This window comes from Physella acuta, unplaced genomic scaffold (assembly GCF_028476545.2).
Source record: "Physella acuta isolate Inbredline_101_S28 unplaced genomic scaffold, ASM2847654v3 ptg000733l, whole genome shotgun sequence".
In the NCBI taxonomy this organism is placed as follows: domain Eukaryota; kingdom Metazoa; phylum Mollusca; class Gastropoda; family Physidae; genus Physella; species Physella acuta.
The window spans coordinates 240,465-252,261 of record NW_026732251.1 but is presented as its reverse complement, the minus strand read 5'-3'; the positions used below and the strand labels follow the sequence as shown (position 1 = coordinate 252,261).

At 38.0% G+C, this 11,797-nt stretch overlaps 1 protein-coding gene across 4 annotated transcripts in view; it reads right to left on the bottom strand.

Moving 5' to 3' along the window:
* Positions 1-3,513: 3,513 nt before the first annotated feature.
* The window catches only part of LOC131950075 (uncharacterized), a 178,245-nt gene continuing 169,961 nt past the window's right edge, over positions 3,514-11,797 (bottom strand). For all 4 annotated transcript variants that reach the window (XM_059312111.1, XM_059312114.1, XM_059312115.1 and 1 more), the window contains 3 exons: positions 8,592-11,348; positions 8,091-8,196; positions 3,514-7,617 (listed from right to left, as the gene is read on the bottom strand). In XM_059312111.1, coding sequence (XP_059168094.1) covers positions 7,512-7,617; positions 8,091-8,196; positions 8,592-11,348 — 2,969 coding nt within the window. In that variant the 3' untranslated portion in view covers positions 3,514-7,511. The remainder of the gene's footprint in view (positions 7,618-8,090; positions 8,197-8,591; positions 11,349-11,797) is intronic.

Sequence of the window (11,797 nt, the reverse complement as noted above, 5' to 3'; positions counted from 1 at the left end):
GCCATAATTTAGAACAATATTGCCGAAGTAAGTTTTCAAAAATATCCTCTCGTTCGGGCACAAATTTTAAAATTACATAAACACCTACAAACCGATCGTTCTTCTAGCTTGAACGCACCCCAGCATTATACGTCAGAGCTATTTTTAGATAACATAAGGAAATTGCGCATAAATGTCACTAGACTTTTAATTAACTTGTTTTTTTATGACAATCTAGCTATGCAGGAAAAAATATATTAATCGCAAAATACATAAAAGTAATCATATAAACAGCCCCCCGCCCTTCCAAAAAAAAACTATGTAGTCAAAAAATTACACGTCCTCGCGGGGTTTATTATGACTAATGCTTAAAAAAAAATTAGTAATAGCACTAACGTTTTAATAAATATAAGAAATAATAAATTATTTTAATTAAGTATATGATACAACATGGCTATTTAAATAATGAAAACGAAAAGCGTTTTTAACATTTTTTATCAAAAGTCAATAGAAGAGAATCGCTTCGCTTAAAAAAGAATTGCGCACTGAATGAACATTAATAATGAGTGTATAATAACCTGGACAAATAGCGAACAAAAATAAGAAAATGTTCATCAATTTAAAATTAATTATACATCTAATTAAGCAAAATTTTGTCATATTTAATTGTTGAGGGCGGTCACCTAGCGTACATGTCAAGTTTGAAAGACATCGGCCCGGTAGAATTGACTGAAATTTCGCTCGCAAGTTTCGACCCATGACGAAGCAATACGTACAAAAGCACGCGGAATTGAAGTAAAATAAAAGCTTGTAAACATTCAGAATAATTTTTTATTATGGCGTCTCTTCCCCCCCCCCCCCCTTATTTTTAAATAAAATATTTTTTTAAAATATAAGCGGAAATAACCAAGCAGAGATAAGGTCAAAAATATTATTTGAGTCGTTCCCCTTTGCAAAATTATAAAAACAAATCATCATAATATAAATCTATACATATATATATATATATATATATATATATATATATATATATATATATATATATATATATATATATATATATATATAAAATTCTCTTCTGGGAGACGCTAGAAAACAAGTTGTAAGCGCGCTCCCTACCACCCCCACCCCTACATGGTCTGGTGAGCTGTGGTTCACGCTAAATGTTTACAGTCGTAGAGCCGGGTTTAGCGACGGCTATTAGGGGCAGATAATTTAGTTTGAAACTATTTTAAACTTAGGGGAGGTAACTAAGAGGAGGCTGTTTTCACGGGGGGGGGGTGTAGGGTAGGGGTTGGGGGAAAGGAGGGTGAGGGCAGTATCGTCCTTAACGACCTACTGATAGTGTTTGAAAGCAGATATTTTCAGTGGCAGCATTGGCACTGTCGAATTCACAAATTATGAATTACTGAAAAGTAGAAAATAAAACAACTATATAGCGGCGTATGATATGCCGCGGGTCGGCTCGTCTATATACAATTCCCTTCATGGAGACCATACGAGACACCACGCAACTTAGCCACCACCCTCATCCCCGCCCGCCTGTGAGGTGAGCTATGGTTCACCCCGAATGTTTACAATAGTAGACCCGGTTCGAATAAGTGATGGCTATTAGGGGCAGATAATTTAGTTTTTAAACGATTTAAAACTAAGGGAAGAGAGTAAGTCCTGCTTTTTATTTTCATTGTCGTCTGTAAACGGCTGCTTTCACTGGGCGGGGTGGGGTGGGGGAGGCAGGGGGTGGGGTAGTGAGGAATTCACAAATTATGAATTGTCGATAAGTAGAAGTAAAACAACTAGATAGCGGCGTATGGTACGTCGCGGGTCAGCTCGTAGGGATTAATACAGCTCCTGTTAAATTTAAATGATAGACGACTTGATTTAGCCGAAAGCATCGCTGGTCGCTAATTAATTTTGAAAATTATAGTTAACCTTATCAGTGTTTCTTCCAGCCTTTTTTCTCCGGGGAAGCACTGGAAATTTTCGGGGGGAGGGGGCAGACTTTCTTCGGAGGGGGGGGGGGGGGGTGCGAACACTGTTAAAAGTATATATTTTCTATATAAATTTCATTTCGTTCGGGGGGGGGGGGGGCGGTAGACTTTCGCCCCCCCCCCCCTCCGAAGAAAGTCTGCCCCCCCCCCCCCCCAAGTGATGCCTGGAAGAAACTCTGCCTGTGATATTGTTAAATTCATTGATCGATGTTCAATACTCTTTTTTAAAAATAAAAAAAAAATAATTAAAAAAACAGCTGTTTTCATTTTAAATTTAAAAATACCTTTTAAATTTTAAAGGTTTGTGCAATAAATCGCAGCAGGTCTATTAATACCATTCTATTAGCAATTACCAGAGTTCGGCCCATTAGGCATACATTGTTATTTCTAGCCAGAGTTTCTTCCAGGCATCTCTTCGGGGGGGCGAAGCCCCCCCGAAAATTTTTTACCGCCCCCCCGAACGAAATGAAATTTATATAATTTATATAGAAAATATATACTTTTAACAGTGTCCGCCCCCCCGAAGAAAGTTTACCGCCCCCCCGAAGATTTCAAGTGCCCCCCCGGAGAAAAAAGTCTGGAAGAAACACTGTTTCTAGCCTACCAAATGTTGTGTGAAGATAATTTTCGGTAGACGTGACATAAATTATATATAGACGTCTGGCCCAGGGGTCGTCCATAAATGACATCAAACTCGGCGAGGGGGGGGGGTCCGTAATTTTGTGACGGTGTGTGATGGGGGGGGGGGGAGGGGGTTCAGATAGTGTGCCGTCATACTTTTGCATCATAAATAAGCAATGTTAGAAAACGAATTTTAGCCGCCATTTCGCGTTTCGGAAAACTGTTTTAATAAATTGTAAAAGGAATTGACTAAAATACTCTATGTTGACAGAGTTCAGACAAGATTTTGGAAAAATGTCGTATTAAGAAAAATTAAACTGCAATTTTGAGGGGGTGGGGGTTGTAGGCTGAGGTATTGACGTCATTTTAGAAGGTGGGTGTCTGGCTTTTTGTGACGATGTGTGACTGGAGGGGAGGGGGATGTAAAAATCGTCCAAAAAAGCGTGACGTCATTTATGGATGACCCCCCCCCCAGATGCGTAGCGAGGGGGGGCGGGGGGGGGGGGTGCAAATCGAAAGTTTGTCCCCGAGAAGGGTCGCTACGCCTCTGCCCCCCCCTATATATATATATATATATATATTTATTTATATATGTCATAGAAATTCATGCACAAAATTGCCCTATAAGAAGTGGATCAAATTTAAGTTACTCGAATAGCCACATCCCACAAATAAACAAAAAACAGGTAACTAAATAAAGACTTATTTAACGTTTAGGACTATAGGGAATATGGTTATCTAAATGTTATCAAACGAATTTGTGAGTAGTCTTTCAATATTCACCATAGCTGGACCAGAAGGGAGGAAATATATTCTTATCAAAATTTTGGTTGCAAACATGTTTGTGAGTAGTCTTTCACTCTTCATCAGCCTTGAAAAACCAAACAAGAAACATTAAGAAAACAAAACAATTATTCATTATTCAAAATGTTTTAATTTTCCAATGTTCAATTGCTGATGCAAATGCAGCGTAATGTAATGAAATGAAGATTGAGAGTTATCCTACACAAGCAATTTTTTTTTTGGAAATGACAGAAAATGTATATTTAAGAAAACAAATTTTCAGTACATGTACATTGCTGAGTCAAATGAACAACCAAACAAGATTGAATTAATCAAATAATTATTCTATCCTAAATAATTATTTACATAGTAATATTTAAACAAATTCATTGCCACATTTATCAACAGTGCACAAAAATGTATTCTAGACAGATAATGATATGTAAAAGATAAAAAATTACACGGTTAAGAACTGTAGATTTAATAGGGTGCCATTTTTGTTTTTTATTTCATTTGCTGCTGAATTAACAAATGATCTATTTTGTGCACTAAAATAATTCAAAACATTGTATCACACATATTCCTGGATCACCAAGTGCTACCTATTATGATAGAATCTTTTAAAAAAGTTATCAAACCATGGACACCATGTTTAGAGTCCTATTGGTATGTAAAAGAAAATTGATTGCTGCCAAAGATCACAGTTCATTTTTTTTTTGTAACTATTATTTTCTTTTAAGTGTTTAAGTTTCACTTTACAATAATCTAAACTATCACTTAACTTAAAGGTCATCTAACTACAATTCAACTTACAACCACATTACTATCAATCGTGTGTTGTTGTTGTAAACAAAAATGCATTCCTATTTCAAATATTCAAACAGAACATTTGGTTTAAATCACAGCCAAAAGAAAGATACCACAAGAAAGAGACACTATAGAAGAAAACATGAAATATCCCAGCAGTACTATGAAACAGTACCAACTGTTATACAGAGAGGAGGAATCTTCTCATTTCAAAACTGTGATTGAGAAAACACAGAAGTTTACAAGTGTACACAGAATTCAAACCACAAAACTTTGCCTGTGGTTGGTTTTAAAACAAATGGTTCTATATTTAGATAAGACAACACTTTCATAATGACCAATAAAAAATTATATATTTAAAAAAAATGCATTATGGGTATACCTACAACAGCTACGACATCGTCAAACTACATTCAAAGCGTAAAAATTAATTTGCTTTAATTTACCATACTTATTTATTATTAGCGGTTGACATCCAAAATCAATTTTGCTAACTTTTTGACACAAAAATGTAAGTACAGAAATATTTAGTTTTTACCCTGTCTAATTCCTGCATGCACAAATTGGAACATTTAGAAAAATATAAATATAATTGATTTAAATGGTCCATGCACATTTTTAGACTGATGCATAATTGCACTTCTGCTTGAAATATTCAAAACTTGCATTCACAAGAACAAAGTAACTGATTAGTTTTATGAAACAAATAAAAAAAAAAATGTTTCATCTTGAGAAACCATTATTTACACACATTTTGTACACATGACAAGAATTTGTTGTCTATTCCAACGATTAATGTGGATAAAATAAACTGATTTCTCAGATCTCTAGACCATACACATTATAATTAATTCACTTCTTATTTCATCTGAACTGATGTGCAGTAATAGACTAACTCACACCAACTATGTTCATCAGGGGAAAAAGTCTATTGAATAATTATTTTTAAGAAATATTTTTTTCAACTGTAAAATGTGCTTGTATTGTTTAGTAAAAAACAAATACATGCATATAATAAACTTTTATTGTGATATTCTTTCAGACCTGATGGTCCAAGGGGTAGATGAAGTAGGGCTCAAGTTAACTTGGTAACAGGAATATTGCAAAAACTGGTAAGTACTAAATAGCTGAATCCATAAGGAGGGTAAACAGTGTAATAGAGCATTTGGTAGACTATCTCTAACAGAAATTAGCTGTCCGTGGTCAGATCATTTGTGTATGACAAATTTAAGACATGCAAATTATAACTATCACTTTGAAGTCTAAATCTCTTTCAAAGCTTTCCCCCAAAGCAGAATAAAACATAAGTCTTAAAACAATTTTTAATATGTTGGCCTAACGACAGTAAAATAATACAAACAATTATGATGAAAAACAATAAATAAAGCTTTTGATTAACAATATTAGATAAGGTTACTTGATTATTGGAAACATTAATGTACTGATATTTGATATCAAGGTCTTTTCATCATTAGGTGATTAGATTAAAACAACAAAACACCTGTCAACACCTGTGAGTTCAGGTGCTGTACGTTACATCCAGGAACAAAAAAAACATCTGTACAGTGTGGTTCAACTGTTATCACACTTTTTAAATTACACAGATCCATTTACAGTTGATTGGTTTTTACAACAAAAAAAAAACAAATTGAAGAGAAATTTGGACAAAAGATAAAATATTTGCAATAATGAATGATGATGAGTGTAGTATGTATGAAAAAACCCACTAGTTCTGCAAAAAAAAAAAAAGGATCACAAGCTGATTCTACTTTCTATGTCCCTGAAAAGGACTCGTTATATGATGAAGCTAGTTCAACTAGGGCTAAGTGCGGGTCATGACCCAACCCGAGACAGATGATAAGGATGTTGTCCTGAGACATGTGATGTATTATGAACAAAGTAAAACAACAGTTGCAGGTTCAAACATCAGTGGCACACAGACAAAATTCTCAACTTCGACATTTCAAATATTTTGGCCAACTGCCACTTTATGTACTGAATATCACTAGCTTTTTGTGAACTATAATAAGTATAACATAAAATCTGATTGGCGAATTGTAAATAAAAAAACATTTTCCAAGTGTTAACTAATTTTTAAACATTTACAGAATGAAGTAAAAAAAAAAAGAAATGATTACCATCAAAGATACTTGTACTAAAACTAGATTACAAGCAGCGGAATAAATGGCCACACTATGACGAACACAGCGGGAGAATTCATTCCAAGAAAACAAGACGAAACCTGATGATATATGACATTTTCTTATTATACGCATCCTTCTCACTTTTTAACGTCATTACACACATGCTTGTCACTTTTTAAACTTCATTACACATAAACAAATCTGTAATGCTCGAAACATTTAAAAAAGTAACAGAAAACAATAGATGAAAAGACATTATAATTTTTAAGTAAAAATACTGGCATAGATCAATTTTAAGTTTACTTCATGCTATTATCCAAAGAAAACTAAAATAGAAATTTAAGTATCTAATGATAGTGGTATTCAAGTTTGTGTTAAAAAAAATAAAGTTTAAACAGGCTTCGAATTTCAGAAAAATAGATAATGGTTACCGACTGTAAAGATTCATTAGTGAACAAAATTAAGATTTTAAGTCTAATTTGTTGTCACATAAATTTTAGAGTAACAAATTTAGAAAAATGAAAAAAAAAAATAGAGGATAATGTCTTTAGGTGAGGTAGATCTAGAGTGCCATTGTTGTTTTTTTTTAAATTTATCATTTTGATATTTAAAACAAAAAACTATTGCATATTTTTCCTGTGTATATTTTAAAAAATCTAACAATTTCATTACATAAAATCTATTCAAATAAAATTAATTTCATTTGGCCTTTTAGGCCTTCAACAAAGGTTGAGTATGGATAGTTTTTAAAATAAGTTTAAAATAAAACTGGTGGAAGCCCCCTACAACATCTACAACAGAGTGTGAAGTAAACCACACACACAGATAATCATTCAGTAATCACAATGGGATCATGTCTTAAAATAGCAACACAGGTTCAACAGATTAAATAAAAACAAGTTTACCTTAGTCTTCTAATTAAAAAAAAATCAACTCTTGTTTAAAACTTGATGTACCAGTAAAAAAAAAAAAGAGAACTAGTTGTGAATCAAACAGATCAGCTTAAAAAATGGAAGATAAATAAATTATCCATCTAACAGCTTTACAAATCTACAACATATTCAACTATAGCATATTTTTATAATGAAGACGAAATGCAAGCTTGAATAAGACTGGAGTGATGAAGAATAAATCAGATCCAAAAATGAAGACAGATATTAAAGCTAAGCTTGGGGACACCTGGTCATCAGCTGGCCATTTCCTCCTCCAACATGGCGTCCAGCTCGTCTGTCAGGCCTTGCAGCATGTCATCAATATCACTCAGGACATTGCCAGAACTCTGGGCTTTTTGGCTGGTGAAAGAGGAAGTAGATGATACAAGGTTAATTTAGTTGATGAAACCCTTTTTTTTTTACAAGCAGCTAGAATATACAATGTTTATTAGGGAAAAAAAGATACTTTTATATGGAGATAGATCAGAATAAACAGATTTTTAAATTGCTATTTTTATATGGGGGTATATTTTAAATTAAAGGTCTACATGGTTAACTTGAAAAAAACAATTTAAAAATTAAGAAAACACAATGTTACACTTATAAAAAATATTTAAAAAATAATTATCATCATCATCTTATCCCATTGGTGCTCAAGACAGGGGGCAGATGAAGTAGAGTTCACCTGTTTTAATCACCTCAGTATACAAGGGGATAGTGTGGTCAGCACTATACCCATACCTTTAGTCAGGTACGTCCTACAGACTCGAGCCTTTGGATTGGAACTGGAGACTGCTAAAATATCGTACTAATTACAGTTGTGAAAACATTACCTGTCTGCAGCAGGTGTTTGCTGTGGTGTAGATGTCTCCACACCTGTCCTGGATGGTTTTGGACTCAGAGTTGGTTTCTTGTTTGGTACTGGCGGCCTAACTGCACCTGAACAAATTGTTACAGAAATTTAACTACACTTATATAATCGGTTTAACAGAGTTGATAATATTTTTGGAGCAATTTTAAAATTTTATTTTTCTAAACAAGATTCAATGAGATAAGTATTTTATATACTATAAATAATTTTATAATACTATAAATTGTCGAATTTCTTTTTAAAAAACTGTCAATAAATTAAATTTTTTTTTATTCATATATAAATCAGACTTTTTTAGACTTATTCAAAACAGTGACATATATTCAATGTAAAAATAAATATTAAAAAAAATAAAGGCAGAGCATTTAGAAAAAGTGGTCTAAGTCTTTAGTACTGAACAACATAACTAAAGAAAAAACAAATAAAAGGTAATTAAGTTTGAGGTAAAATAAGAGAAAGTTACCTGTAGGGTTAAGCTGTTTCTGATAGTGTTGTGTACGGGGGCTCTGAGGACTGCCATTGTAGACTACGGACCTAGAGGAGTCGCTTGCAGCCATGTTTACATGCTGAGGGTATGAGCTAGAGTATCCAGGCATAGTTTTTAGAGATTCCTTCTCAAAAATATCAGAGTTAAGGTCAACATTGCGCTGTCCGCCATCCATGTCCACTGACTGGACGATGGAGGGCTTTGTGTTGGCAGCTCGTTGTTTGATTGTACCTACGTTCTCATTGGCAAAAGGCAAGGTGTTAGAGTCAACGCTAGACGAGGAGGAGTTGGACTCAAAGCTGGTTGTGGACTCACTGCGCTTGTCGTTACTGATGGCGTGAACGCTGTCCGGTTCAGGCGTGCGCTCGAGGTCACTCCCAGAAGGTGAGTTAGTTGAGGAGAGGATCGCGGCTTTCCGCAACTGGACACTTGCGCTGGCTGGGTTGTGTTCAGTCATTGATTTAGTCATGGGGGCGACGGGCATGACGTGACCTGTAGGGCGCTGGTGGCCGGTTGGCTGGATGAAATTTCTGCCAGGGTTAGGTCTGGTTTTATTGGCGTAGTCTCGTTGGTGGATGCAGAAGTCTGGTTTTCCCCTGTCTCTGGAGGATGGGATGCCGTAGTTGTGGATCTTTGGTGTGATGATGTCCATGGCTATTGGAGGCGGCGGTGGTGGGAAGTCGTCGCTGTCGGTGGACACGTTGTCAGGGAACTGGTCTTCTTCCTCGTTCTGTTTGCCAAACTTCTCAGATAAGCTTTTAACACAGCTGGCAAACGCCTGGGCTTGGGGTGGTCCAGCCGCAGGTGTTGAATGCTGGGGTGGTACTGTGGGCTGCTGCTGCTGCTGACCAGGGAGGGGCTGGGTGTGGGATGGATGAGGCAGGACATGCTGTTGTTTAGGCACATTGGTCACTGTGGACGCAAGAGGAGACTTGGTGGGCAAGGGTGACTTGGGTTGAATCAGCTGCTGTACGTGGGGCTGTAGGGCCGAGACTTTGGGCTTGGCAAACACGGCTGGTTGTTGGGGCGGGGCTTGAGCCTGGCCCTGGGAGCCGTGGGTGGGCGGGGCAGCAATGATCATCTTGTGTGGCTGAATAGGTTTGGGTGAAACAGGTTTTTGAGCAACTGGAGGGATAAGTTGTGCTGGGTGCTGTTGTACAGGATTTAGATGGTGTTGGGTGGGTAGGACTTGCTGGTGGGGGAGGACTTGGTGGGGTAGGACCTGTTGATGGGGTAGGACTTGTTGTTGGGGTAAGACCTGTTGTTGTGGCAGGACTGGCTGTTGTTGTGGATGATTCTGGTGGTTAGGTAGAACCTGTTGTTGAGGCTGCTGGGAGTGCAACTGCTGTTGTTGATGCATCTGCTGTTGTTGATGCATCTGCTGTTGTTGATGCAGCTGTTGTTGTTGATGCAGCTGTTGTTGATGCAGCTGTTGTTGTTGCTGTTGATGCAACTGCTGTTGCTGGTGAATCTGCTGCTGGTGCAGGTGCTGTTGGTTCAACTGCTGTTGATGCAGCTGTTGCTGCGGATGCAGGGGCTGTTGCTGTGGATGCAGCTGTTGTTGAGCCTGTTGCAGCTGCTGTTGAAACTTGCTAGCCACAGCTGGTGAGTGAGGCTTCTGTGGCTTCTGCATGACAGGAGGAGGGGCCTGCTTGGTGGCAATGATAGTCGTAGGATGTGGGTGGACCGACGCTGACACAGTGATGGTAGTCGGTGCCAGAGGATGTCTGCTTGGTGAGCCAGGTGCACTCTGGGACAAGGGAGTCGTCTCCTCTCTGATAGAATGTGTGCGTTTTGGTGGAGGAGGTGGTATTTTCTTGCCTCCTTTACTTCCCGGAGATACAGGATTGGACGATGGAAAATTTGGGTCACTAACTGTGATGACGTGCAAGGAATCAGAAATGTTGCCATTTCCGCTATACGGGGCAAGAGAGGGCTTGGGAGACTTCTGAGAAATTTGGGGAGTATCGTAGATATGCTCCCCTGTTTCCACTCTCAGAGCATTGTTGTTATTGTTAATTTTTGGGCCTGCGTTGGTTAAATACACCTTGTTTCCATCGGAATTAATTTCCGATTCATGCTTTTCTGCTTCAGGCTGACCGATGACTTTAGCTATGGGTTTACGTTTGTCCACCACAGAGTTTGGTAGTATCTGGTAGTGGGTGTTATCAATGTCCCCTGGATTATCATTAAAGACGTCGTTATCCGAGGACCTCCTCATTGGACCCTGGAAGGAGTGGTACATCAGAGTTTGACCGTTATGGTCACGCTTGTCTTCAGAAGTGCTTGACCGCATGTTCCGCTTGACCTGGATGGCAACGACGTCCGGCTGCAAGCTGCCCACACTGCCTGTAGAGTTGTGCCTGTACGGGATGGCACCTGCTAAACCTGCGTCTTCCCTGGGCAGTGGAATCACTCTCATTTCCCCGCCGGCTCCGCCACTGTGGGCCCCGCTGCCTGCGCTGCTCCCACTGTTTCCGCTGCTGGTGGTGCTGATACTGTCCCCTGACGGTGACTTCTTGGGCCTGGCCCCGCCCAGCGCCCCGTCGTAGATGTGCTGGGGGCTGGAGGAGATCTCCCCGCCTGACCACCTCCCTGTGATGGGGGGAGCTGGTGGAGGGGGCTCCAGTAGCTCTAATGAAGCTGTTCTTCCATCTACGGTGGACAGACGCTTGACCCCAGAAGTGATCCTCTTCAGGCGGTCAATAGCCAACATAATTTTCTTTTGGTGACCTGCACAAAGAAGAAAAATACAAAAATAATTAACTGACAGTGGAAAGGCTAAGTCTTTGTTAAATATTTGTTGGTGACATTGTTGTATGAGTGACGTAGAGATAGTCAGGTGTAATCCATTAGCAACTTCATGTTTTATTTTTTGATGATTTTTACCTCCCTCCCCACACCTCATTGTTACACATTACAACACAGAGTAAGAGCCCTCTCCATATAATGCTACACTTTAGTATATCCAACCCAAAAATATTTTTTTAAAAATATAGGAATTTAGAAAACTGATACCTAAGCTGTATCCAGATTATCTGATCATTTTATTTAGTTTACAAAACTACCTTTGAGAAATGTACAAATTCAGTTAAAAATTACTTTTAAAAATGCTTAAGTGACTTCACACTAACTCTTTCTCTTGCCTTCATTACACATAACACAAGCCTGAATCACCTTAC